The 26889-nt window shown below is 43.6% G+C and overlaps 1 protein-coding gene across 1 annotated transcript; it reads left to right on the top strand.

The window, feature by feature from the left end:
* Nucleotides 1–522: 522 nt before the first annotated feature.
* PLAU (plasminogen activator, urokinase) lies at nt 523–26026 on the top strand. Its single transcript, XM_034435397.2, has 11 exons — nt 523–680; nt 7599–7718; nt 9798–9855; nt 11025–11129; nt 11391–11565; nt 12281–12372; nt 15884–16067; nt 17878–18023; nt 19500–19640; nt 20658–20803; nt 23761–26026. The coding sequence occupies exons 1-11, from the start codon at nt 555–557 to the stop codon at nt 23947–23949; spliced, it is 1482 nt and encodes a 493-aa protein (XP_034291288.2). The 5' UTR covers nt 523–554; the 3' UTR covers nt 23950–26026.
* Nucleotides 26027–26889: the final 863 nt, after the last annotated feature.

Genomic DNA, 26889 nt, shown 5'->3' with positions numbered 1-26889 from the left:
TGAATGAATGAATGTATTTATTTGTTTTTATTTATTTGTTTTAATTTGTATACCGCCCTTCTCCAACAGGACTCAGGGCGGTGAACAGCCAGAATAAAACAGAACATACAAAATTTAACGAACTAACTAACTAACTAACTAACTAACTAACTAACTAACTAAATAAATAAATAAATAAATAAATTTGGTTAGGGATTTTCTGTCTTCAGTGTAAATTGTATTGTGTGACGGGGAGGGGGCTGCCCTGAGGAAGCTCCACCAATCTCATTATACATCTGTTGTGCACTGACAATAAAGATTTAAATTTGAGTATTAAATTTGATGGGCAAGTGCCCATCAACCCCATGAGGGAAGACAGCCGTGCCCGCCAGAATTCCCCACTGAGTCACCCTCAGCGGAGGAAAAGTCAGCCTCGCCGCTCTCCGAAAGCAGCGCCCCCCCCACACACACACACCTCGCTTATCCCGGGAGAGGCGGGGCCTCGTTCTCGTCACCCAGTTGGAATGCGTGACCGGCCGCAGCGGCCCAATCAGCGCCCAAGTCGAGGCTGATATATGGGCTCTGCGGCGCTGGCAGCAAGACAGGCAGCGATCCGATTGGTGAAGCGGCGGCGGCGGCGGCTGGACAGCGCCCGTGAACCAGCTGCAGCTTTGAGTTTTGTGCCGAACCGGGAGAAGCTGGTAAGTGCCGGGCTTTCGCTTGGGGTGTGTGTGGGAGGGGGAGCTGTATGAGGCTCGCCCGCCCGCCGTGTGGGAATGAAGGGCTCGGAGCGGCTGCCCTCTCAGCGCTTTTTCCCGGGGAGAAACCGGCCACAGGCAGCCCGAAGCCCCTGGCGGTTGGGGCTTAAACGAAGAGCTCCGTTTCGCTCGCCTCTTCCCTGGGGGTGGGGGGGGGGCGACCTCGCTTCTTGCAAACCTGCCGCGACGTGGATGGAGGGGAAGAGGCGCCCGCGCGCGTTCCTGCTTGCAGAAGGAAGCCCCCAAAGTGCCTCCTAAGTTTGCAGTTTTAATTTAATTTAATTTAATTAATTAAATTTATATGCCGCCCCTCTCCCAAGACTCAGGGCGGCTCACAATACATTTAAAAAAAATCATCATGAAAAATTAAAAAACATTAAAAGTTTAAGTTTCTCTCCGCCGCCGCCGAAGGGACAGGGAAGCGCGTTGCATCTGCAGAGCCGTTTTGCATCGGGAGTTGGGACCCCCATCCCATCCCCACCATTAGCACTCGCGACTCTGCGCGGGGAGGCAGGAGGAATAACAATAGCACGTAGCCTTACATACCGCTTCAAAGTGCTTTTACAGCATTCGCAAGTCAACCTTGAGCTGGGTAGGATTGAAGTCCAAAAAATGGGCAGAATCCGCCTGCAATATTGCATTCTAAGCATTGTGCCAGGAAGGAAAGAAGGAAAGGAAGGAAGGGAGGGAGGGAGGAAGGAAGGAAGGAAGAGAGGGAGGAAGGAAGGGAGGAAGGAAAGAAGGAAAGGAAGGAAGGAAGGAGGAAGGGAGGAAGGAAAGAAGGAAAGGAAGGAAGGAGGAAGGAAGAAAGGAAGGGAGGAAGGAAAGAAGGGAAGGGAGGGAGGAAGGGAGGAAGGAAGGAAGGAAGGAAGGGCAATAGCAATAACATTGATATATACCACTTCAAAGTGCTTTTACAGCATTCTCTAAGAAGTTTACAGAGGTTTATTGCCCCCAACAATCTGGGTCCTCATTTTAGCCACCTCGGAAGGATGGAAGGCTGAGTCAACCTTGAGCCGGTTAGGATTGAAGTCCAGAAAGTGGACAGAATCAGTCTGCAATATTGCATTCTAAGCATTGTGCCACGAAGGAAGGAAGGAAGGAAGGAAGGAAGGGAGGGAGGGAGGGAGGGAGGGAAAGGAAGAGCAATAGCAATAGCAATAGCACTTAAACTTATATACCGCTTCAAAGTGCTTTTACAGCATTCTCTAACCGGTTTGCAGAGTCAGTCTTGCTCCCAACAATCCGGGTCCTCATTTTACCCACCTCAGAAGGATGGAAGGCTGAGTCAATAGCAATAGCACTTTAGACTTATATACCGCTTCTTAGTGCTTTTACAGCCCTCTCTAAGCGGTTTACAGTGTCAGCATCTTGGCCCCCAATAATCCCTGCACTTCAGAATCCCTTTAGAGTTTGGTGAAGCTGCCGCTCCATTTCTCCTAACGTTGGCCAAATTTCCTCTCCCCCACTGTCCCCACCCCCACCCCATGTGCTCTTGCATGCCGGTTTCTCTCCAGACAAGGCCATTGTCTTTGTTGGCACTTTTGCTCCCTCCCACCCCCAATCGCGGGCACTCTTCTCTGCATCTCTGCCAGCCCTTGCATGTTAACCTGTGCAGGGAAGTCGCTGGATTTCCTTGCTTGCTTGCTTGGCCAGTGTCATCCTGGCGCCAAGGAACCCCCTAGATTCTCCCCTTGAATCTTATTAGCTTTGCAGCCCATCTGGACCGTTGCAGCCCTTCATGCAGCCGCCTCTTTGTGGCTTAGAAAAATCACTTAAGTGTGATTTTGTCACCTGTCCAACCTGCAGCCGTTTTGCACCAGATGCAGGGAAACCAGAAAAACACCTCTGGAGGAGAGAGACTCCCTCGCTGCAGAGAATCCCAGCCTGCCTGGGAAGTCAGCAGACACAGGATTTCCAAAATTGCCCCGGGGACAAACCGCCTCCCAAGCGCCTGAGAAATTAAAAAATAAGGGCGATCCGGGAGTTAGGGACTTGCCACTACAAGTCCTTCTCTGAGCTGGCTGCCTGCCTAAAGCACCCTTTTAATCTATCTATTAATCTATAAATTTAATCTGCTTGCATGCATACAAAGGAATAGAGATATAGCGCTATTGGTCAACTGGTCCTTTTTGGCCAAGGGCAAGTCCTTGGTGGAGTTGGTCACAACCGCACCACACAAGGTCTGGCAAGGGCTGAGAGGGAACTCTTTAGGAATTGCACGGATTCAATAGCAACCATGAGTTAAGAGTTTGGCTGGAGAAGGTAAAAAAGATGTGATCTAATTAGGATCTTGATGTCATTAGAAAGACTGTAGAGCAGGGGTCTCCAACCTTGGCAACTTTAAGACTTGTGGACTTCCACTCCCAGAACTTCCACTCCTCAGCTTTGCTGGCTGAGGAACTCTGGGAGTGGAAGTCCACAAGTCTTAAAATTGCCAAGGTTGGAGACCCCATACTGTAGAGTATTTGAAGCTTGGGGATGCATAGATAAATCCCATTAATGGGGGATGGATGGGTTGATCTCAGATTTGCAGAATCATAAGATCCCCCAATAGTGATGGGACAGGCCATACATGGCACTCCAGAGGCTGGTATACTAAGACTCCCAGCAACCTCGAGCTGCACTCGAGCATCATATGTAGACCATGTCCTGGGCAGGTGAAAATAATTTAGGCAAGTAAGACATCTTCTAAGGCTGAAGAGCGAGGTACCTTGGAAGCCCACGCTCTGCCAAATTCTCCTGATCTTCATCTTTCGGCAGCTTAAAAAGGTATTACTAATTATTACTACTACAGCGGTTGAAACCGCTTATTAACCTCTTGTAAATCATTCGGAGATCTGCAAACAGATTATATTCTTCTTCCTGATAATCCTGAGTCAGAATGGATAAAGCAACAGGCACATCTGTTCTTGCCAGAATAGCACAATTTGATCCGATGTGTCTTGGAATTCTTTTTCTTAAAAGCTCCCTGCTGCAGTGAGGCTGAAGTAAGACTTCTAGATTGCTACAGTTGCTACATTTGCTTACTCAGAAGTAAAGTTCTGTGGGCTTTACCTTCAAGCGACTACGCAGAAAATTGGAGCCTTAAACTGCAGCTCCACACTATTTACTGGGGTTTACTTCTGAGTAAATAGGCTTAGGATTCTGTCTGCGGGATTTCTTAAAACATCTGAATGATTAAAACCCACTATGAGAATGAAACAGCAGAGCTTCCATTGACACTGACTAGGTAAATTAAGTTAATTAATTAAGTTAATTAACGGACTAGGTTAATTAGTCATTAAACCTGACTAGGTGGCTCAGTGGCTAAAACACTGAGCTTGTCGATTAGAAAGGTTGGCAGTTTGGCGGTTCAATTCCTTGTGTGATTGGTCTTCGTGAGCAGGGGGTTGGACTAGATGACCTCCAAGGTTCTTCTGTTACTGTTAATTAATTATTATACAATGTGGGAATAAGCTAGCAAAAACAACAGCAAGCTGGCTTATAAGAGTCAGCAGTTTCTTCACATACAGTTTGTTCCCTATTTTCTTGTTGAAGTAATTTTGCAAATGTATGAAACAACCTGAAATGAGTGGTTTGAAACGGGTAATTAAGTTCAACAATCTTTTATCCTGTTTCCTTTTCACTTTTCCACAAGAGAACTTCCTGAATCAGGAAAGTGGTGGTTTCTCGCCTAATTTAGCAACAAAACGGGTTTCCTAACACCTAATGGAAATGGTACTTTGGACTCTACATGCTGGGAGATGAAATAGCCACAGGAGTTGTAAAGATCAGATCATCACTTGGGGGAGTCTTAGTATCAATGGAGCAAGAATCTGTAATTCTGTTCATGCGCACATTCTTACTTCGAAACGTTTGCACTGCAAAAGCTTTATAAATATACTGTCCAATTTCTAAAAAAACCCAGTCTTTAATATACAGGAAAAATATGGATTTCAAGATTTATGGGAGAAAAAAAAATATATTGCCCCTCAAACCTGTTATTTTTATTACTTATAAATATCCAGTTAACACATTGTAGTATTTTGTGATTGCGGATATTATTAACTTTGGTAATATGCAGATCTTTCCCCCGTTGTCATATTGGTATAAACAGATTTTGCAGGTTTTTAAAAACCTTCAGAAATTTGCAAAAAATTGTGGATCAGGAGTAGCTAGTGAATTGATTACGGGATTATTTTACTATCGCTGCACAATGAATTTGCTACATTTTGCGTTGTAGAGAGATTAAAATCTGAAAAAAAATATTAAATCATGCAAAGATGTTGTTCAATATTCTTGCAGGATATTGATGAAGCAAGAGTAAGACTTATATGTTATGAATATCCCTAGCGGGGAAAAAAACATGTGAGATTGTATAATTGTTTCTAGTTCCTCCTGAACAAACAGGTTTCTTATATGGATCTTAGAATTTCTTCCTTACAGTATAATAATGCTGAGAGTAAAATTTATCTAGAGCAAACTTTCCCTAACTTTAGGAATATAAGTAAGGATAGTTGGCACCTTCCCAAATCCCTTTTGCCCACCAGCCCTGCTTCCAGGATGTGGAGCTGTTTATTATTGTCTGGAAGATTTTATTTAATATTTGCAGAACTGCTGTGTTTGGCACAACCATCCAACAGCAAGGACCATCTCAACTTTGTTGATAGCCCACATGTCATTAGATTTTGTACTATGCCCTTGTTTCATTTTGATGGAAAATTGTCAGCCATTAAAGCCTTAGTAAGACCACACCTAGAATACTGCATTTTTGGTCACCACATTATAAAAAAGATGTTGAGACTCTGGAAAGAATGCAGAGAAAAGCAACCAAGATGATGAGGGGACTGGAGGCTAAAACATACGATGAACGGTTGCAGGAACTGGGCATGGCTAGTCTAGTGAAGAGAAGGACCAGGGGAGACATGATAGCCATCTTCCAATATTTGAGGGGCAGCCACAGAGAGGAGGGGGTCAAGCTATTTTCCAAAGCACCTGAAGGTCAGACAAGGAATAATGGATGGAAACTGACCAAGGAGAGATTCAACCTGGGAAATTTTCTGACAGTGAGCGCAATCAACCAATGGAACAGAAGTTGTGGGAGCTTCATCATTGGAGGCTTTCAAGAAGAGACTGGACTACCATCTGTCAGAAATGGTGCAGGGTCTCCTACTTAGGCGGGGAGTTGGACTAGATGACCTACAAGGTCCCTTCCATCTCTGTTAATCTGTAAATTATTAACTGGAAGTAGATCTGAGGGATAAAACTGGAGCTTCAATTAGTAGTTTGGCATCAACTTCCTTGCCCTAACATAGAGAGTGGACAAGGTATGTTTTTAAAAAGTCAGGTTAGTGGTCACAATGGGATGACTGAGGCTCGAAATGGACCATCATTTGGGCTTTTTAGACAAATCTTGTCTATTTCTAGGCATCCCTCAGTCTAAGCTTAGACTATCAGCTGCCACTCTTGGTTTAGCAGGAAATGTGATTGGAACCACATGTTCCCAATACAGAGATCTAATTGAGTACCATACAATATTTAGGGCAATATTTGGGTTAGGGTTAGGAGAGTTTTAAAGAAACGGAAGGCAACGGGTACAAGATCTTCCATATTGTAGCTCAGTTTACTTGCTGTCCACCTTGATGTGAGCCAATAGTTTGTTTTATTTTACTGTTTTTAGCAGGATTTTTGTTTATCCTTTGGGCCTTTGGATATATAGTTTGTGTGTTTGGTTATAAGGTATGTTTGGTTTAGATTACATCTTGGGGGAATGAGGCTCAGTGGTGCAGTGGTTAGAATAGAATAGAATAGAATAGAATAGAATAGAATAGAATAGAATAGAATAGAATAGAATAGAATAGAATAGAATAGAATAGAATAACAGAGTTGGAAGGGACCTTGGAGGTCTTCTAGTCCAACCCCCTGCTTAGGCAGGAAAACCTACACCACTTCAGACAAATGGTTATCCAACATCTTCTTAAAAACTTCCAGTGTTGGAGAATTCACAGCTTCTGGAGGGAAGTTGTTCCACTGATTAATTGTTCTGTCAGGAAATTTCTCCTTAGTTCTAGGTTGCTTCAGTCCTTGATTAGTTTCCACCCATTGCTTCTTGTCCTACCTTCAGGTGCTTTGGAGAATAGCTTGACTCCCTCTTCTTTGTGGCAGCCCTTGAGATATTGGAAGACTGCTTTCATGTCTCCCCTAGTCCTTCTTTTCATCAAACTAGACATACTCCGTTCCTGCAACCGTTCATCGTATGTTTTAGCCTCCAGTCCCCTAATCCTCTTGATTGCTCTTCTCTGCACTCTTTCTAGAGTCTCAACATCTTTTTTACATTGTGGCAACCAAAATTGAATGCAGGGAAACACAATCGGTGGTTTTAGGAGAGTGCAATAGTGCAGGCTACTTCTGCTGCCTGCCGGCTGCCTGCAATTTAGCAGTTCAAATCTCACCAGGCTCAAGGTTGACTCAGCCTTCCATCCTTCCGAGGTCGATAAAATAAGGACCCAGGTTATTGGGGGCAAGAGGCTGATTCTGTAAACCGCTTAGAGGGGGCTGTAAAGCACTGTAAAGCGGTATATAAGTCTAAGTGCTATTGCTATCTTGCTTTTTGTTCGGGTGTCCAGTGAGAGAGCAGTGAAAACACAAGATTCAGTTGGTATCAGTGAGGAAATTTCATAAATATTATGTTGGTATGCTTCCCTTAATGACACTAATTCCTATCCACTCTCTAATTCGCATTGAAGTTCAAAATGGGTAAAGAGAAAAGCTGTTATGAGTCAACCACTCCACCGGTTCCCAAAACTGGGAATGGAGACAAAAGGGTTTAGCCAAGGGGTTGCCCCAAATTACAAATTTATTCTTTTCTCTTTTTTTCAGAGTCGAGCAAAAAGAAGAAGCAAAGTCACTGAAAATAGGAACCTGTTGCCTAACGAGATGAATCCACTAGTCGTCCTCTTTGTCATGCTCAGCGCATTCATCGCAGAGATGGCAGCTTCGGTACGTTGTGCAACCCTCTGGGGGTACTACTGACCATGGCTGGGACTTACTTCCATTTTTGGACATAAATATGAAGCTGGCGCTCCTACTCATGATCCAAACTTATTTTTAGCCTTTTTTTTCTTCCCTTCCTTGTGGCTTTTCACTTGTAAACGTGGACAAAGTTTTGTCTGGGTGATGCGTTAGTGAGTTGGCACTTGTAACTGAGCTAACCATGTTATAGGTTTATTCTAAAGCAGTAAGTGACTTCAACATTGTGGTCCCTGCCCAGGGTTGGGCTTCAAAAGTTTTAGCAAGAGATTCTCTGCCCGGTTGCTGCGTGGGGGTGGCCATGGTGGGCATGGCCTAGTCAGCCTCCTGCACTACGGCGGGGGGGGGGTGTTTTTGCCCTCCCCGGGCTCCAGAGGCTTTTCTTGAGCCTCCAGGAGGACAAAAAGAGCCTCCCCAGGCTCTGTAGGCCCTCTGGAGGACAGAAACAGGCCCATTTCCAGCCTTTCCAAACTTCCAGTTGGCCCGTTTTTCACCCTCCGCAAGCCTCCACACATGCCTTGCACTTACCTGCATCCAAAGCGGGCCGCATGGGGACTCTTGGAAGAGGCGGGGTGGGATGGGTGGAGCCAGCCAGGAGTGGGATTTGGGAGTTCTCCGAACTGCCCAGAATCTTAGCTAGAACTTCTCCCAAACCCCTGCAAACCCCTGGCAGCCTACCCCCTCCTGGTCCTGTGTTACTCCTTCTCTTTATGTACTCCACATTTTTTCCCCAAATACTGGACTGTTTTCTAGGCTTTTGATTCTTCTGGCCTTCCTTTCTTAGGCCTATGACCTGCTCTTTGTAGAGCAGTTTAGAGAACATCTTGCTGCTAACATCGGGGTTATCCGCAGCAGGTGGTAAAAAATATTCAAGTCAGTTGCTGTGATGGTTTGATTGAAGTTCTTCCCATACATCAAAACAAGCTGAGCTTTAATTATATCTTTTTAGTTGCCATATTTCCTTTTTTTTAAAAAAAAACATATCCTTGGGACACCCCTGAAGGTAGCTCATCTAATCACTCTAAGGATATAGGACATATTTTTAGATAATAAAATGAAAGCAATAACAAGATAAAACGTGGAATAACTGAACAATGATAGATTGCAATCTAAGGCAAATTGTATTATTTACTAGAAATATATAAGTTGATTGAACGTAACAATTATGATTAACTTCGATAGTGTTATTTGTATTAGAATGTATGACACCCAGATATCACACTGTTCAAGCATTGATATGATACATTTATTAAAAATAAAAAACGCCCGGTTTAGGGAAGGGGGAAAAAGTCATGGTACATGACGCCGTGTGTTTGACACCCTGATATAGGAAAAATCTCTAGGTCCCAGGCGGAGGAGGGCAATTAATATCCCCAAGGGGCGACACAAAAAACTGGAACTGTTGTGGAGGATTGAAGCAACAGTGCTGGGAAAATGCATGCATGGACATACATAAATTGAAAAAAATAACAGTTGCCTTCAAAATAAAGGCAATTCCCATGGGCTGGACAGGGAGATCCAGAAGTGGCCTGGGGACTGTAAAATGCCCAGCTTTGCTCTACATGTGTTCACAAAATTATTTTAGTAATTGGACATCACTGCAGATACCTTTGTGAATGCTGCCTACCGTTTTCTGCTGTGTCTTTCTTTTAAAAAATCATCTAGATGTTTTAGAACCCATAGCTTTCCTTTCGAGCGGAGAACTGTCCCAGCTTTTTGTAAGGAGCTACATTTAATCAAATCAATTTTAATTTATTACATGTCTTAAATACAGCTTAATTTGATTTCTCCATCAGTAGGCAGTCTTTTTTTTCCCCCTTTTACATTAATAATGCAGTTGAGGAAATCAATGTTTGGAGGGGCATGTATGCTAACATCTACCAGTAACTCTTCCTGAATTATTCTCACTGGAGAAAATAAATGGGATCCAGAGTTTTCATGAGGAAAAACAGGAAAAGTCCTGTTTTGTAGCTGGATCAAATAAGAAAATAGTTGTTAATATGTTAATCCATGTGTGTGTGTGTATTTATAGATGTTCTTATGTTTTAGACTTACCATTGGCAGAAACAACAGAAGCTGCCAAGGAAAATTAGGCATGACAACAAAGGTAATCATAAATTTTTCTCCTTTTTGTTAACCTTTAAAGACTTTAAAGTCTTTAAAACCTTTAAAGACAGTTTGGTCAAGTAGCAAATTACAAATTGCCGCCACCTGTTTTGGTCCTTAACCTCTAAGAAGCAGCAATTTTCACGGGGTGGGGGGTCGGGGGGCGGGGAGAGAGCAGCTGGGTCCACTAAATCAGAGGTGTCAAACTCAATTTCATTGAGGGCCACATCAGGGTTGTGTTTGACTTTGGGTGTGTGTGGCTGGGGTGGATGTGGCCAACTCGATGTCCTGCAGCCCACGCAAGGCCCTCCCGAGCTCCGTTTTCGCTGGCAGAGGGCTGCAGGAGGCCATCGCAGCCAAAAACAGATCTCAGGAGGGCTTCACGCAGCCCTCCCGAGCTCCATTTTCACTGACAGAAGCACCACAGGCCGGTCCTTTGCTGTTTCCAGCGTGGCCCCATGGGGCAGATCCAGTGGTGGGTTCCTCCCGGTTTGGCCTGGTTTGGCCAAGCCGGTAGCGGTGACGATATGACGCCACGAACCGGTTCTCTTTGTTCGGGAGCTGGGCCCTCCCACCCCCGTCCCCCACGTTATTCTTACCTTTTATTTGGCCCTGCCCCCAATCTATTTGCTGCCTCCCGAGTCCTAGCTGATCGGCTAGAAGGAAAAAAATTGTTTAACTCTTACCGTGGGCTTCAAAGAGCCGCCCTACAGCTGATCAGTGTGATGTAGACTGGTGCCTCCAAAAACAAATGAGTAGACCGGTGCCTCCAAAAACAAATGGGTAGTCCAGTGCCTCCAAAAACAAATGGGTAGACCGGTGCCTCCAAAAACAAATGGGTAGACCGGAACGCTCCAAGAACAAATGGGTAGACTGGTACAGCTCTGCAAGCAGTTAAAAGCCTGGTAGACCAGTACCTCTGCTAAATCCTAAAGAATTGTCACATGACCATCAAACCACGCCCACAAAATAAGCCACGCCCCCAGAACCAGTAGTAAAAAAATTTTAGAACCCACCCCTGGGCAGATCCAAGCACCCCACGGACCAGATCCAGCCTGAGGGCCTTGAGTTGGACACCCCTGCACTAAATTAATAGTGTACATAACACATACTACATATTTATGTTTTAATAAAATGTATATTTCCCCCCCCCAAATATCTGATTAACAGGTTGTGGCTGTTTGAATGGGGGAACGTGCTTGACGTATCGTCTGTTTTCTCGAATTAAGTCCTGCGTGTGTCCTGAAGGGTATATTGGAGATCACTGTGAGATAGGTACTTCGCAATTTATTTATTTTTTTCATTTCTTCAGTTGGGAAACTGGTTGGGTAAGATAAACTGGCATTCCGATACACATCTTTGTACTCTCCCACAGCCCTGCTTCAACCTCCTTTGTTGTTGCAACAGCCTCTTGTGGCCGGAGGAGGCTGTTACAATGACCTAAACTGAGGAAATTGAAGCTTCCTTCTGTGGTTTCCGAAATCAGCACTCCTCTCTCAGTCATGACTCAAGAGTTGACTCTTTCCTTTCCTCCAGATGTTGAAACCAGATGTTACACCGGGGATGGCACCGACTACAGAGGGACTGAGTCAGAGAATGAGAATGGAGAAACATGTCTGCCTTGGGACTCCCACTATCTCAAGAGGTGGCCCTACAATGCACACATGGAAAATGCGCTGGAGCTTGGCTTAGGCAGACACAACCATTGCAGGTAATAATTTTAAGTATATATAATCTATTGCCCTTTCCAACCAGGGTTGTGTTTCCCGCCTTCTCATCTATACATTTGGATGGGGCCTTCTGAGGTTTGGCACGAATAAAAGCAATGATGCAGATTCTGCAACTCTGGTGCCAGACGACATATTTGTCTCAAACTTTTGAAGAACTCATTTTTTCCCCCTTCTTTGACATAGTCTCTTAAGGTGGCCAGGTGCAAGGCTAACTTTGTTTCTATCAGCTAAATGAAAGACTGTTTGGCTGCGGCAACATGCAATCAATCAAAAGTTATTTTTCAGAAGGTTCAGGATTCGTCGTCTTTTGTCAAATGATTATATTTATTTTATTTTATTTTTATTATTCACATTTCTATGCCGCCCACTCTCCGAGGACTCTGGGCGGCTTACACCAAAGACAGTATACTAAATAGCGTATTGCCCCCTAACAATCTGGGTCCTCATTTTACCCATCTTGGAAGGATGGAAGGCTGAGTCAACCTTGAACCGGTGAGATTTGATCCGCTGATCTGCTGAACTAGCAGTCAGCTGAAGTAGCTGCAGTACTGCACTCTAACCACTGCGCCACCTCAGCTCTTCTATATGAAGTTCTTGCAGGGTTAATGCTGCAAGGAACCTTTAATACTGATCTTAGAGATCATTTTTGATCTTTCAGAGTATTAATCCTTATGAAGATGTTTTATGGTTTTCTAGGAATCCTGATGGCAGTTCTAAGCCATGGTGTTTTGTTCGGAAGGGATATCGTACTTCTGTGACACCTTGTGACATACCCACATGTCAAAACGGTAAGTTGTTATATGGATAATGATGAGACTCAAAATTGGAGACTGAAGAGGTGTTAATTACATTCACGTGAAGTCAGCTTGCCATGTCATATTTGAAATCTGCAGTTCTTGAAACTTGGCCCAAGAGTGGGCTAAGAGGAACAAGATGCTCCTTAATAGGGGAAGGTATATGGTATTGCATGAGCCTTCTGCGCATGTGCAGAGTTTCAAAAATGGGATGTAACGATGTCCCGGTGGGTGGGCAAAGCCTCCCGCTGCCGGCCCTACTGGTTCACGCGAGCCGGATAGATCCGGCCAGATTTCACCGTTGATGTAGGGAGGAAAAACGGGGACCACAGATAGAAGATAGCAGATTTGTGATTTGGAAACTTTACATCACAAAAGGATGTGATGAGGTCACAGACACAAAGCGGAGCCCGAGAGCCTCAGCTGCTAGAAGGGCTAATGCAATTCTAGGTTGCATTAGAAAAAGCACTGCAACCAAAATGTGGAACATCTATTTCCTTCTACTTTGCACTGATCAGACTATTGTGACACCTGTACTATTGTGTAATAATTTTGGACGCAATATTTTGCAGAAGAATATGCCAGATTAGAACAGGTTCAGAAGAGTGTGCTATCAGGGTTCCGACCGATGCCCTAATTAAATCATGAGCCTCGAACCAAACTTCCAAAGGAATCCAGTTATTTATTAGGAGCTTCATGTCGGCACGTTCCAAGTGAAGCCAACTCTGACCTCACTTAATTCACGCCCCGGCTCTGACCCTATTTCCCCCCTCCCCCCAAGGTGTGTCATCAGTCACCCCAACGAAGCAATTTTGTGGGTTGTAGAAGTCCCTCCCTCCAGCCACTGTGGGTCTCCATGGAGATGGCCTTGACACAGAGATGGCTGGAATGTGCTTTTGTTTTGACTGAAGTGCAATTTCCTCGCTGCAGCTGCGAGGCTCAGTTCCGCATCCCCTGCCTATGGCAACTCGAGAGCAGGTCAGGAATGCTTCGCAAGTTGACATGTGACAAATATGGTATGGGAGCTGGATGACATGCCACACATGAGGGCAGGCAGAAGAAACTTAGGCTAGTCGGTTTGGAAAAAAGATAAATAAGGAAAAGATGAGAGATCCAACCTAGAACTAAGAAGAGACTCCTTAACAGCGAGAACAATCAACCAGTGGAACTGCTGGCCTCCAGAAGTTGTGGGTGCTCCATCACTGGAGGCTTTCAAGAAGAGAGTGGACAGTCATTTGTCTGAAATGGTATAGGATCTCCTGCTTGAGGAGAGGTTTGGACTAGAAGACTTCCAAAGTCCCTTCCAACCCATATTATTCTATGTTCTACGATGTCTAGCACTTAATAAAAGTGTACTAGGAAAGTCAGGAGTTATTTTCCGTAGCACAAAAATAGGACCATCAATAATGGTTATAAATTTCAGCTACGTAGAGTTTGAAAAAATTTGTACAACAGTGAAACAATGTAGGTTGCAGGTTCCCCATCACCAGAGTTTTTTAAAGGAAAACCTGGAGACTCACCCAAGAATGGTTTAATTGGTTTTCCAGCAGATTGAAGAAAGTAGGACTAGATTACAGTATCATCCTGATTGCTTCTACAATTCTACAGGTTTTTTTTTTTTAATTTGATTTATATGCCGCCCTTCTCCGGAGTCTCAGGGCGGCTTACAAGGCATTAAGCAATAGCCTTCATACTTTTGTATATTTATACAAAGTCAACTTATTGCCCCCACAAACTGGGTCCTCATTTCCCCTACCTTAGAAAGGATGGAAGGCTGAGTCAACCTTGAGCCTTGGAGAGATTCGAACCAGCAGTAATTGCAGGCAGCTGTGTTAATAACAGGGTGCTTAGACCACTGTACTATCAAGGCTCTTACCTTACCTCTTACCTCAGTTCCATGATTCAGTAGAAAAACAGCATGTTACAAAAAATGTCTGAGGAAAAATGCATATATTTATGAAAGTAATGCATTTAAAATGCATTATATTAAGAACTTTTATTTGTATATTATATTTAGTGGGTAAAAATGTAATAAAAATGTACACATTTAGAAAAATGCAGAGAAAAAGCAATAGGTTGCAATGTAAACTTTTAAATATTATTAAATTTGGTGAATCCAATTTGACATATTCACGAAAACAGCCGAGTATGTGAGAAACGAAGTCAAAAAAAAAAAAAGGATAAACGTGTCCCACTTAAAATTAAAGTGCGTTATATTACTCAAAATAAAATTTTATTTTGAGAACCAGAAGTCCTGTTTGGCAATTGCTTTTTTAAAACGTTTTTAAGATGTTCTATTGTAGTGCAGAGGTGGTGGATGTCTCAGGGCAGTCCATTTTTAAGTGGTTTTACAGGAGCTTAAAAGTGTTCCCAGAGTGAGAGGGAGATTTTCTTCATAGCTTATCCATTGTCCAGAGAGTTTCTCTTTGCCAAGCCCCTTTTAGCCCTTTTTAACCCAATTTGCAAATCTGGACAACGGGAACTACCTAGATTTATCTAGAAAAGGGGTGTCAAACTCAATTTCATTGAGGGCTCCGTCAGGGTTGTGTTTGACCTTGGGGGGGGGGGCAAGGTTGGCATGGCGAGGGTGGGTGTGGCCCAGTAGTGAGTTTTAAATTTTTTTACTACAGGTTCTGTGGGTGTGTATTGGTGGGCATGGCATGGCTTGGTGGGCATGGCTTGGTGGGTGTGGCAGGGGAAGGATACTGTAAAATCTCCATTCCCTCCCCAATCCAGGGGAAGGTTACTGCAAAATCCCCATTTCCTCCCGATCAGCTGGGACTTGTGAGGCGGAGAATAGATGGGGGTGGGGCCAGTCAGAATTTTTACTACCGGTTCTCCGAACTACTCAAAATTTCCGCTACCGGTTCTCCAGAACTGGTCAGAACTTACTGAAACCCACCTCTGGTGTGGCCAGTTTGACGTCACTCATGTCGGGGGCGTCTGTGGTAGCCTGAGCAGTCTGCCAGAGAAAACGGGCTCCCAAGCTCCATTTTCGGCTGCAATGGCTTCCTGCAACCCTCTGCCTATTAAAATCGAGCTCGGGAGGGCTGTGGGAGGCCGTCCCGAGCTCCATTTCCATGGGTAGAGGCACAACGGGCCGGTCCTTTGCTTCTTTCCAGAGCAGACCCGTGAGCCAGATCTAAGCACCCCACAGGCTGGATCCAGCCTTGAGTTTGACACCCATAAACTAGAAAAGAGGTTGCAAATAATGGACCTTCAGGTGATTTTTACCTGGAGCTCCTGCAACCTCAACAAGGGGAGCTGGAAGAATTCCAGTTCTGAAGCAGCTGGACGGGCACCGATGTCCCCATAATTGAGCTCTTAGGTGCTAAAGTTTGGCTGGCTGAGAATCTGCTTTAGTAAAAAGGAGCCATTTTAGAGGAGATTTCCCATGACAGAGAATCTAGTGTTTTGTGTGTGATGCGATGAGGGCAGAAGGCTTGCCTGTTGTCATTGGAGCAAACCTTTGAGGAATGTGTCGTCTTCTTCTTTTGTTTCATAGGCAGGACGTGTGGCCAGAGGAACTTAAGCAAGAACTTCAAGATTGTGGGTGGGCAGACGGCCTCTATTGAATCCCAGCCTTGGATAGCCACCATTTTCTACTCCAGAGGGAATCAGTTTTTTTGTGGTGGCAGCCTCATTGACCCCTGCTGGGTCCTTACAGCAGCACATTGCTTCACGGACACGTATGTACCCCACCCAAACATCCTTTGCCTCATCTTCATTGCTAAGTCAATTGTCTGGACCAGAGGTCTTCAAACTTGGGAGCTTTAAGACTTGTGGACTTAAATTCCCAGAATTCTCCAGCCACAAGTCTTAAAGCTCCCAAGTTTGAAGACCTCTGGTCTGGACGTGTCAGTTTCTACAGCAGTGAAAGGAGGGTAGTCATCTGATTAATATAAAATAATCTCCTAGGTTTATGCAGAAGTAATTGTTGTTGTTAGTTGCAAAGTCGTGTCTGACCCATCATGACCCCATGGACAACGTTCCTCCACGCCTTCCTGTCCTCTACCATCCCTCGGAGTCCATTTAAGATCACGCTGACTGCTTCAGTGACTCCATCCAGCCACCTTGTTCTCTGTCATCCCTTTCTTCTTTTGCCCTCAATCGTTCCCAGCATTAGGCTCTTCTCCAGGGAGTCCTTCCTTCTCATCAGGTGGCCAAAGTATTTGAGTTTCCTCTTCAGGATCTGGCCTCCCAAAGAGCAGTCAGGGTTGATTTCCTCTAGGTTTGATCGCCTTGCAGTCCAAGGGACTCGCAAGAGTCTTCTCCAGCACCATAGTTCAAAGGCCTCAGTTCTTTGGCGCTCAGCCTTCCTTATGGTCCAACTTTCACAGCCATACATTGCAACTGGGAAAGTTCAAGAAACTTGACTATGTGCACTTTTGTTGGCAGGGTGATGTCTCTGCTTTTTAGAATGTTGTCTAGATTTGCCATAGCTTTCCTCCCCAGGAGCAAGCGTCTTTTAATTTCTTGGCTGCAGTCCCCATGTGCGGTCACCATGGAGCCCAGGAAAATAAAATCTGTCACTACCTCCATTTCTTCCCCATCTATTGCCAGCAATAGAGATGACTGGATGCCATGATCTTACTTTTCTTAATGTTGAGTTTCAAGCCAACTTTTGCACTCTCCTCCTTCACCTGCATCAAGAGGCTCTTTAGTTCCTCTTCTAAATTGCAGAAGTATTATTACCTTAATAAAATTAGGAAAGACCTATTCTCCTAAAACTAGATTTGCAACCACATCTTATGTTATTAATTCTGTATTCACTTGAAAGTGAAGTCTCCTTCAAGTTGAGTTCAGTTTCTGACAACCTTAGCAACCGTGTGGGAAGTGATTTGTTCTTATCATCTTCTGGGGATGTTTTCCTAGTGCCCAATTTGATTTTTGTCCTGGTGCTTCCTCTGATCTCCTTTCCATAGAGTAATCTGGCTGCACCTGCTCAGTTTCAGAGCCCAGATGAGGTCAAGTGCTCTTCTACCCCTCCTTGAATTGGCAGCCCCAGTCCTGCTCTCTATCCCAGGGGTCTCCAACCTTGGCAACTTTAAGACTTGTGGACTTCAACTCCCAGAGTTCCTCAGCCAGCTTTCCTGGCTGAGGAACTCTGGGAGTTGAAGTCCACAAGTCTTAAAGTTGACAAGGTTGGAGACGCCTGCTCTATCCTGTTTCCATGCCTCTGTTCCCAATTAATGCCAGTGCTCCAGGTTAAACAAAAAAACCCAAGAAAAACCAAACAGATTTTGTGCCCCCTTGAGGTTGACTTTGGATGGAGATGGAAAAATTGGGCAAAGACCAATTTAAACACAAGAACAGCTAGAAATGACTTAGCTCTTTCTCTTCAAGCTGAATTTTACGAAGCGCTTGGTGTGTCTGTGCAAAGAATATAACGAGTCAAATAATTGTAAAGGTTTGACTAGTAAACAACAGAATGAAATTGCATGGTGGAAATTCTCTCTGAAATTTACAGCTGTATTGTATTTGCCTTTTTTTTTTTAGTGACCCTGATATATCCAAGCTCATAATTAGGCTGGGGAGGTCTGCAACAAATACCAGCAATGCAAACGATCAAGAATTCAGAGTTGAGAGGCTTATCATTCACGAGGCGTTTTCAAAACAAACTAGAGATTATGACAACGATATCGGTAAGGGACCTTTTTGCATTGTCTTCCTGTCCAGCACAAAACTTTCTGATTTGATTCTCATGCTGATGTAAGGTCACAAAATGTACTTGAGTCACCAGAATGCCAAATAGAGAGACTCAAGAAGAGGCTTGAAAAAATATCAGCTTTAATTTGTACAAAGAGCTGGGTAGACCATACCACTACATACAGACAAAGAGCATGCAGTGAAAGGCCACACTTGGAGGAAAGTATGACGTCCTTTTATACCTTCAGAGGCATTAGCGTAGTACCCAATTCTGGCCCATGCCTTCCTTTGGCAATGCAGCAAGGAACAGGGGGGTTGAGTGCTTAGCAACAGAGGGGCTGGGTGCTTAGCAACACAGGTACCAGGCTCGGAGTTTTACACAAAAACAAGATAACCGAAGTGAGATCCCTGGTAGGAGCAAATGGCAGAGGCCATTCCAATTCTTACAGGAGCAAAGCAATTCTTATAGAACTGAAATAGCAAGTTATTATGATGTCCCAGTAATTCTACTTATTCTATTATTATGTCCCTACGCTGAAATGCAATATGGGGATGGTGACCACAAATAACAGTTTAGAAAAAAGTTGTGAATACAAACGAACTCTTCTCTCCTTTTCTCCAGACTCGTGAGGTGTTTATTCACTAATAATATTTTTTGAGAATATTAACATTAATGTCAGTATAGTCAAACATTTTGAGAGCCAGAAATGCCATCTCTCCTTTTTCTGGAAAGAGTGCATGTGTAGAAAGTTAAAGAGATCAGTTTAATATTTAAGGAGATTAGAGTTAGACAGAGACCAATCATTCAGGGTTAATTTGATTGCTATCTTAGCTCTGGTTTGTGATCTGTGTGCAGGAACTTTGATTTCACAGTTCAATTAGATATAAATGAGGGAGGAATGTTGTTGCACATGGACCTAATTCTAAATTTGCCTATTCTTAGCATAGGGCTACTGAAGTAAGTGAGATTTAAGTTAACAGAAGTACCATTGGATTTGTTGTATTAAGTACGAATCCAGGTAATTTGAGTCCAGTATGACTGATATCCGATGGGGATCAATGTTAATTGATTAATATTTATTTCTTAGACCAGAGGTCTTCAAACTTGGGAGCTTTAAGACTTGTGGACTTCAACTCCCAGAATTCTCCAGCCAGCATAGCTTAGATCAAGTAAAGAAAACAGCTACTTGAAAGCTACAGTATATTTTCTACCTGTGATTACAATCTAAATGATTGTTTGGAGGCTGGGGGGAAGACCAAAGATTTGGATTTCGTAATTTAACTTTGGAAATAAATTTATCAACAGATAAATGTTGAGTTAATACATATGAAGACTCAAACATATTAAATTATTTGGAAAAGCGATGGATTAGGTGATTTTTTTTCATCAGAATAAATAATTGAAGGGGAAGTTTTTGCAAAACTTTTTAGTTTTGCTATATTCATTGTTTTCCCCTTCTCTCTTCTTTTAGCCCTAATAAAAATCAGATCCTCTTCTGGCCAATGTGCGAAAGAGTCGAGCATTGTCAAAACCATCTGTTTGCCCTCAGAGAATTTAATGCTGAGAGACCATTCCCACTGTGAAGTTTCTGGCTATGGAAAACAAAAGAAAAGTAAGTGCATCTTTTTCCCCTTCCTTCAGGCATCTCAGAGTATGGAAAAAGACAGACAAGATGGTGGCCACCAGAGTATGGTTGAAGCTCCACCTATTTTTATATGTGATGCATGAGAAAGAGTGTTGTGGTCTGCCGGCAGCCTGCGGAGCTGGCAGCAGAGTCAGACAGTGAGAAGGCTGGGGAGGAACACGGGGCAGTCCTGGAGTCTGGGGAAGGCTCTGATGAGGGCTCTGCATCAGAGGCAGAGATGGGGCCAGGGCCATTGGGGAGTTATGTGCTGACTCTGGAGCCTCCAGAGTCTGACGTCAGAGAGGCAGAGGAACAGGGGGAGCTTGTTCCCAGTGCACGCATGCGCAGAGCTGCCAGAAGACAAGAACCGTTAAGACAAAAGGGGTGACTTGGGGGTAAGGCTTGGAGATGATTGTCTTCTCCCATAAGACATAAAGGAGGAGCAAAGGCACATGAGCCTTTGCAGGAAGCAACTTTGTTCGTGCTGGTCAGTTTAAATTCTGCAGCTCCGTTTTGACTCTGCTCCATGTGGCCTTGCAAAGCTAATTGCCAATTAGGTCTTTGGCAGCGTGTCAAGGGAGATAAAGGTGGGTGCTTATCACCCTTATCCCGAAGGACTGCAGCAGACTTCTGTCGGACACTTTACAAACTCTTTGTGACTCATCATGGGCTATGAATGAACAGAATTCCCAGCTGTTGAAATAAAAGAGGGTTTTTGGGACCAATGGTGTGCTTTTTACTGTCTGAGGAAGCCTAGGTCAGAACAAATAGGTGGAGTTTTGATCAAGTGATTATGGCCCCTATTTTGACTGTCTGGACCATATCTGCAGTTCCACCCTTGCAAAGCCTCAAATTTGTGAAGAACAGTCTCTGCAGATGTGGTTGGAACATGGGCTACAAGCAAGGGTTGGGCATGTGGGAATCCTCATTCCCTTCTGTTTTCTCTGAAGTAAAAAAGTTCACATCCACTTTGTCCCACACCGGTTTTATCTGTTTTGTCTACAGCGGCCATTTACTACTCACGAGTACTGAAATCAACCAGTGTACAATTAATACCGCAGTCCACGTGTAAAAGATACTACGAGGGTCGCAAAGTGAACGAGAACATGCTCTGCGCTTCAGACCCGGAGTGGAAGTCTGACTCATGCAGCGTAAGTTTGTTTAGGGGACATTTATACATTTGGTAACTACAGAATACGCTGGTGTGAAGAGGGCTACGCAGAGAAGACTCGTAATACGCTAAACTTGCCTAATCTGGGATGGGTGGAACATAATGTCGCAATATATGATCAGAATTCAACGGTTGCTTAGCAGATTGGGTAGACCCAGTCAACATGTTAAGCCACAATAGGGTTTCCTTTCAGCTGTTTGTTAGTGACCATTTGAAGTTACAATGGCACTGAAGAAAGTGACGTGACCATTTTTCACACAAGTATCATAGCATCTCCACATTCAAAATTCGGATGCTTGGCAACTGGCATGTATTTATGAGGCTTCCAGCATCCTAGGTTCATGTGGTCCAGGAATGAACTCCAGCAGGTTCTGACAGGTTCTGGAGAACTGGTAGCGGAAATTTTGAGCAGTTTGGAGAACCGGTAGCGGAAATTTTGAGCAGAACCAGCAAATACCACCTCTGGTTGGCCCCAGAGTGGGGTGGGAATGGAGATTTTGCAATCTTCTTCCCCCAGGAGTGGGGAGAGAATGGGGATTTTGCAATATCCTTCCCTGGAGTGGGATGGGAATGGAGATTTTGCAGTATCCTTCCCTTGCCATGCTCACCAAGCCACGCCCACAGAACCAGTAGTAAAAAAATGTGGATTTCACCCCTGATGTGATCCACCTTTTACGACTTTCTGGTAAGCAGAAAGTCAGTGGGGACGCCAAATTCACTTAGCAACCGTGTTACTAACTTAAGAACTCCAGTGATTCACTTAGCAACTGTGGCAAGAAAACTCGTAAAATGAGGGAAAATTCACTTAACCATTGTCTTACTTAGCAATGGAAATTTTGGGCTCAATTGTGGTCGTAAGTCGAGGATTATCTCTACATGTTGAGACACAGCAGCTGAGATTTGCTAAGCAGGCTTAACACTGAGTGGGTTGGTTGGAGGTCATTCATGGACAGGAGTGTGCATGCAGAAACTTTTCATCGGCGAAATGTCAGGGTCCCAAGTAACACCCGCAACAAAAGAAGACTCTGAGGCAAGAATTAGAATTTCCTTAAAGTTCCATTTTATTAAAGATGTCACATTGGCACATCTGGGAAAACCCGAATCTGAAAGCTTCCAGGTTTTCCCCACCCAGAGAAAAGCCCAAGTCCCTGCCCAGCACCCACATGTACATCAGAGCCGAGGTGGCGCAGTGGTTAGAGTGCAGTACTGCAGCTACTTCAGCTGACTGCTAGTTCAGCAGATCAGCGGATCAAATCTCACTGGCTCAAGGTTGACTCAGCCTTCCATCCTTCCGAGGTGGGTAAAATGAGGACCCAGATTGTTGGGGGCAATATGCTATTTAGTATACTGTCTTTGGTGTAAGCCGCCCAGAGTCCTCGGAGAGTGGGCTGCATAGAAATATGACTAATAATAAAATATGACTAATAAATATGGTCCAACCAATGCACCGTCCCAACTGGAGATGCCTCCCAGTCACACCACTTCAGGTGCAGGGCAGCATGTCCTTGACTCTCAAAGAAAGAATGTTATTATGGCTAGATATCTCTCCATACAATCCCCCCTCCCAGTTTCCCACAGCACTAAACGTGGCAGCCCTGAAGATCCAAAGTAAAAGATGGCTTCCAGGACTGACAGGAATATGTTCTGCCCTCTCCACTTCCTTGTTTAAACGTGAGACAAAGTTGGCGTGCTGCAAAACCAAGCTGCATCCTTGAGCATTCATTGATCTTTCCATGATGTCGCTCATCAGCATAAGCCTGCTTGCAAAACAGAAATGATGGGAAGCTGCAGCATGATGCTGGGTTGGACACCCAAGGAAGAAGCAAGAGGGGACTAGAGGCCCCTTGGCAGCTGGCTTCTCGTACATTGTTTTGTGACGGGGCCTCCGAGCTGTTAACTTGCAAGACTCAAGTTCCCTCTGCTGTGGTTTCTGTTGGGCTGGTCTTTCCCTTGGATCTCAGGGATCTGGTAAAGATGAGATCCTTGATGTTAGGGCTGAAGCTGCCACTGCTTCTTCCTGTCCTTGGAGAAAACTGCCACTGCTCCCAAAGACGACAAACCCTCTGTAGTTAAATAAATGTTCCCTTTATTAGGAGCGCCAGCAGCTCCAGCAAAATGTCTCTCTCTCACAGCAGGCTTATAAGTCTGTCCGGCAGGGAGATGAATAGTTGTCTGCCACACCTATTCATCTCCGCCCCCTGCCTTTTATCCCCAGAGATAGGGTGAGGCTTCACTCACAGCAGTGGCTCTTCCTTCCCAAGGACCGGCCTATAGATTTCCACTGCTCTCCTCTCCTCGGCCTTCTGGGCATCAGGCACTGGACCCAGCTGTTCCTCCTCTTCCTCATCAGCCACCTGTTGACTCTCCATCTGAGGGCTGATGGATGGCCCAGGCTCCGTCTCTGTCTCTCTCTCTCTCTGACGGTTCCATTCCCTCTTCCCCCTCGGAGGTCAGCATCAGATTGCCTTGATACTGACCCTGACTCCCATGCCTCCTCCTCCTCCTCTGATTTGGCTGCCAGAGTGGCCGGCAGCTGGCAGGCCACAACAAAGTCACTGCTGTGATGAAAGGAATAGGAATAGGAATAGGAATAATAGGAATTGAATTGAATTGAATTGAATTGAATTGAATTGAATTCTTTATTGGCCTAGTGCAGTGTTTCTCAACCTTGGTAGCTTGAAGATGGGTAGACTTCAACTCCCAGAATCCCCCAGCCAGCAGCGCTGGCTGGGGGATTCTGGGAGTTGAAGTCCATCCATCTTCAAGCTTCCAAGGTTGAGAAACACTGGCCTAGTGTGATTGGACACACAAGGAATTTGTCTTTGGTGCATATGCTCTCAGTGTACATAAAAAGACAAGACCACAACTGAAATTGTGCTTTCAAACGATGCTACCTTCCCTTGCTAATAAACCTTCCATCTTGCTTGGTTTTTCCAGGGAGATTCAGGTGGTCCCCTCACCTGCATGTCCAACGGCAGGATGGTGCTCTATGGGATCGTCAGCTGGGGAGATGGCTGTGCAAAGGAAGAGAAGCCTGGCGTGTACACCAGAGTCAGCAGATACATCCCTTGGATTGACTCCAACATGAATAAAATCCATTTCAGAAGTTTCTACCCTCCGAAATGAAAGGGGAGGGGGGCGTTTTCCTTTGCTTGGCGTTAGCCATGATGTCAGACACGTGGAATTTGAGCCAAGTCTTTGCAGGTGTTGAAATGCCAAGCCCTGCGTTGGAGTTGATGGCTCTTTGTGGGATTCATTTGTTAAAGTTCGGGCAATTTCTCTTTGGAGGGACAGATGCTCAACCCATTGCTGGGAACAATACAAAAACTATCCCAAGACATTTAACTAAGACATTTAAGTGGGATTTAAATCATGTCCCACAGAAGAGTTGGAGTGATACAATCAGTGGGGTTTTTTAAAAAAGATTTTAGTAAGGTTTTAAAATCGATAATTAACTTACTAACAGATGGCGCTGTTGTACAGAAATGTACAATTTGATATTATTTTAAAATATTGCAGTATTAATCTGAATGAAATTTAAAAGACTTTTAACAGTGCAACCCTGTCAGGTTGATATTTGCTATATTTAGCTGACTTTTTAACTGCCTTTTTTTTTAAAAAAAAATTCAAAATGCAATCTGATCCAATATTGAGGTAAAAATATTCCTCAGTACTTATTGACATTCCAGTTTCTATGAAAATAGTAGTGTAGATACAACGATACATTAAAAAATTACTGGTAGATTTTACTCTAGTTGTGTTTTACACGTGAAGCAGTCTTGGCACTTGTTCATTAGCATCTTCCCAACTATGTTGGAGATAAAATAAGGTTTTAAGCAAATGATCCATTTTAGGGCCCACCCGAGAATATTTTTTTCATCCTCAAGTTTTTGTGCCACATACAATTTGAAATAATTGCAATGTGGTAAAAAAAAATGTTGGGAATACCTGTGTGCTACTGATGACATTATTAAAACTCCAAGATTAGAGTCTTCATTATTTCTCTAAGCAAGCAGGCCCTTTTCTAAAATAGCAGAAAGTTTTTAGGTCCATAGAGAACTTTGGCTGAGCCATTCGTACAGACAAGAAGCAGAATATCTCAAGAATTTTTAAAAAAATGGAGGCAGGAACAAAATCCATAAGAAAGTGCTTCAGTTGAAATTAATTGGAGCTATGGTTGATTTTGAACTTAACTCAAACTATTTCTGGTATTACTTTTGTTTTAAAAGGTCAGAAATGCATTAGACATTTGGTTTAAAAGCCTTAGGAAGCAAGTGTTAGAAAATTTCTGAAATTATAATGTTCAGAGTTAACATTTCTCTGCTATAAATTCAGAGTGTTGTATTCAATGTGGTTAAAATTGTCGCTGTACTTCAGCATCCTCCATCTTGGTCTTCTAGAAACTTCCGTGGACCCTTGGTCCCTCTCTTAATGACAGATCTGACTGTAATTCTTTAGCAGTAAAGTGACTACATTTTAGTAGGTGTCAAATTCCACCAGCGTTCAATAGCACAAGGCACAAGAAAAAAAACATTTTAATACCGCTGAGATGAAGAGCCAAACAGTCCTTGAATGAAGACAGGACTTGAGATGGAATGTTGGAAATTCAATGGGACGCTCAGAAGTCTTTGATAAAATTATGAGCCGTAGCAAAATGATGTAAGTTGGTAACGCAGACGTGCCTACAGTTTTAAGGTCAAATGTATTCTCGGATAATTCCATAAATGTCCCACTTTCCAAATGCATCTACCATCTTTTCTGAATCTAAATATAACCTGAACAAGGCTGGAATTTGATCAACACAAGTAGTCATGAAAATGTTGTTTAATGCAGGGGTCTCCAACCTTGGCAACTTTAAGACTTGTGGACTTCCATTCCCAGAATTCCTCAGCCAGCTTTGCTGAGGACTTGTGGACTTCCACTTCCAGAATTCTGCTGGCTGAGGAATTCTGGGAGTGGAAGTCCACAAGTCTTAAAGTTGCCAAGGTTGGAGACTCCTGGTTTAATGTATAGTTTGGCGATTTACTTGTTTTCTGTGACTCATATATAGTATTAGCTTTTTATAATATTCTTTTATTCAATGAAAAGATCATTTGTAATGGGGGCTGGTACCCTTCCTTGTTATTTAATATTTTTACTTTATTTAACTTATTGTAATATATATTACAGGTTTAAACAAAAATAAAATTCCCTGTTAATAAAACAGAATTGGTGTCTTCTTTGGGGTGCTCTTAGGATCAAGCTATTCCACCACCAGAGGGGAGAAGTGATTCACCCACTGGAATAATGTGAATGATGTAGGAATAGTACAGGGTCAGCTATATGAACACTGAAGGACCCTCTTTATTTACATTATTATAAGAAAGAAATGTGCTTGTTTAGAAATTTCACTAAGTCAGCTAAATTCCATTCTTGGTAATATATATACCTTCTGAGGGGCCTAGCTGTCAAGGATACAAGGACATCCATAAGAAACTAAAAGTTACTCATTATCCAAAAGCAGTCATGAATCTATGCATCAGCAATCACAAAATTAATAAAGGATGTTTAGCTAAGATGATCTCATGTATTAGAAATTAATGTATGAATTTAGTAATATAGAAAACTGATGAAAGTATCAATCATCACCTAACAAATATACGTTAACCATATATGGAAAACTGCTGTGCTTGCAAAATCCTTTGTCTTGGAGATGTATAAAAGCAGTTGTATCAGAGCTCTTTGTTCAGAATTGCAGATACAAATCTGATTCTGAAACTGCGCAATAAAACTGTCTCTGGCTGACCCAGGAATGTTGTTTGGTCCCATCATTCCATAACAGGAAGGGATCAATAAAAGGGGTGGGGGGTTGGGAACAGGAAACCAAGATCAGAAACGTAATAAGGAGTTTGCAATGAGAAAAGAAAGACTTCCCTGCTAATTCTCCACTAATATTTAAGATGTGGCACATTCACAGCAAATAATGCCGAAGACAGGACTCTTTCTATTATTCATACTAATCACAATTGATGGTATTACTAGATCATACGACTCTTCAATAGGATTAATGATTTCCATATTTCTTAA

This window comes from Pantherophis guttatus, chromosome 6, assembly GCF_059756535.1.
Source record: "Pantherophis guttatus breed Tessera chromosome 6, ASM5975653v1, whole genome shotgun sequence".
Lineage (NCBI taxonomy): Eukaryota > Metazoa > Chordata > Lepidosauria > Squamata > Colubridae > Pantherophis > Pantherophis guttatus.
The sequence above is the reverse complement of the archived record's forward strand: the minus strand, read 5'-3'. Positions and strand labels throughout refer to the sequence as shown.

What these genes read in the sequence shown, in the direction of transcription:
- PLAU (XM_034435397.2), top strand. Translation starts at nt 555, where the DNA reads ATGGGCTCTGCGGCGCTGGCAGCAAGACAGGCAGCGATCCGATTGGTG. An exon ending in AATTAGGCATGACAACAAAG is followed by an intron (nt 9,856 to 11,024) that starts GTAATCATAAAT and finishes TCTGATTAACAG; the next exon opens with GTTGTGGCTGTTTGAATGGG. An exon ending in GGCAGACACAACCATTGCAG is followed by an intron (nt 11,566 to 12,280) that starts GTAATAATTTTA and finishes ATGGTTTTCTAG; the next exon opens with GAATCCTGATGGCAGTTCTA.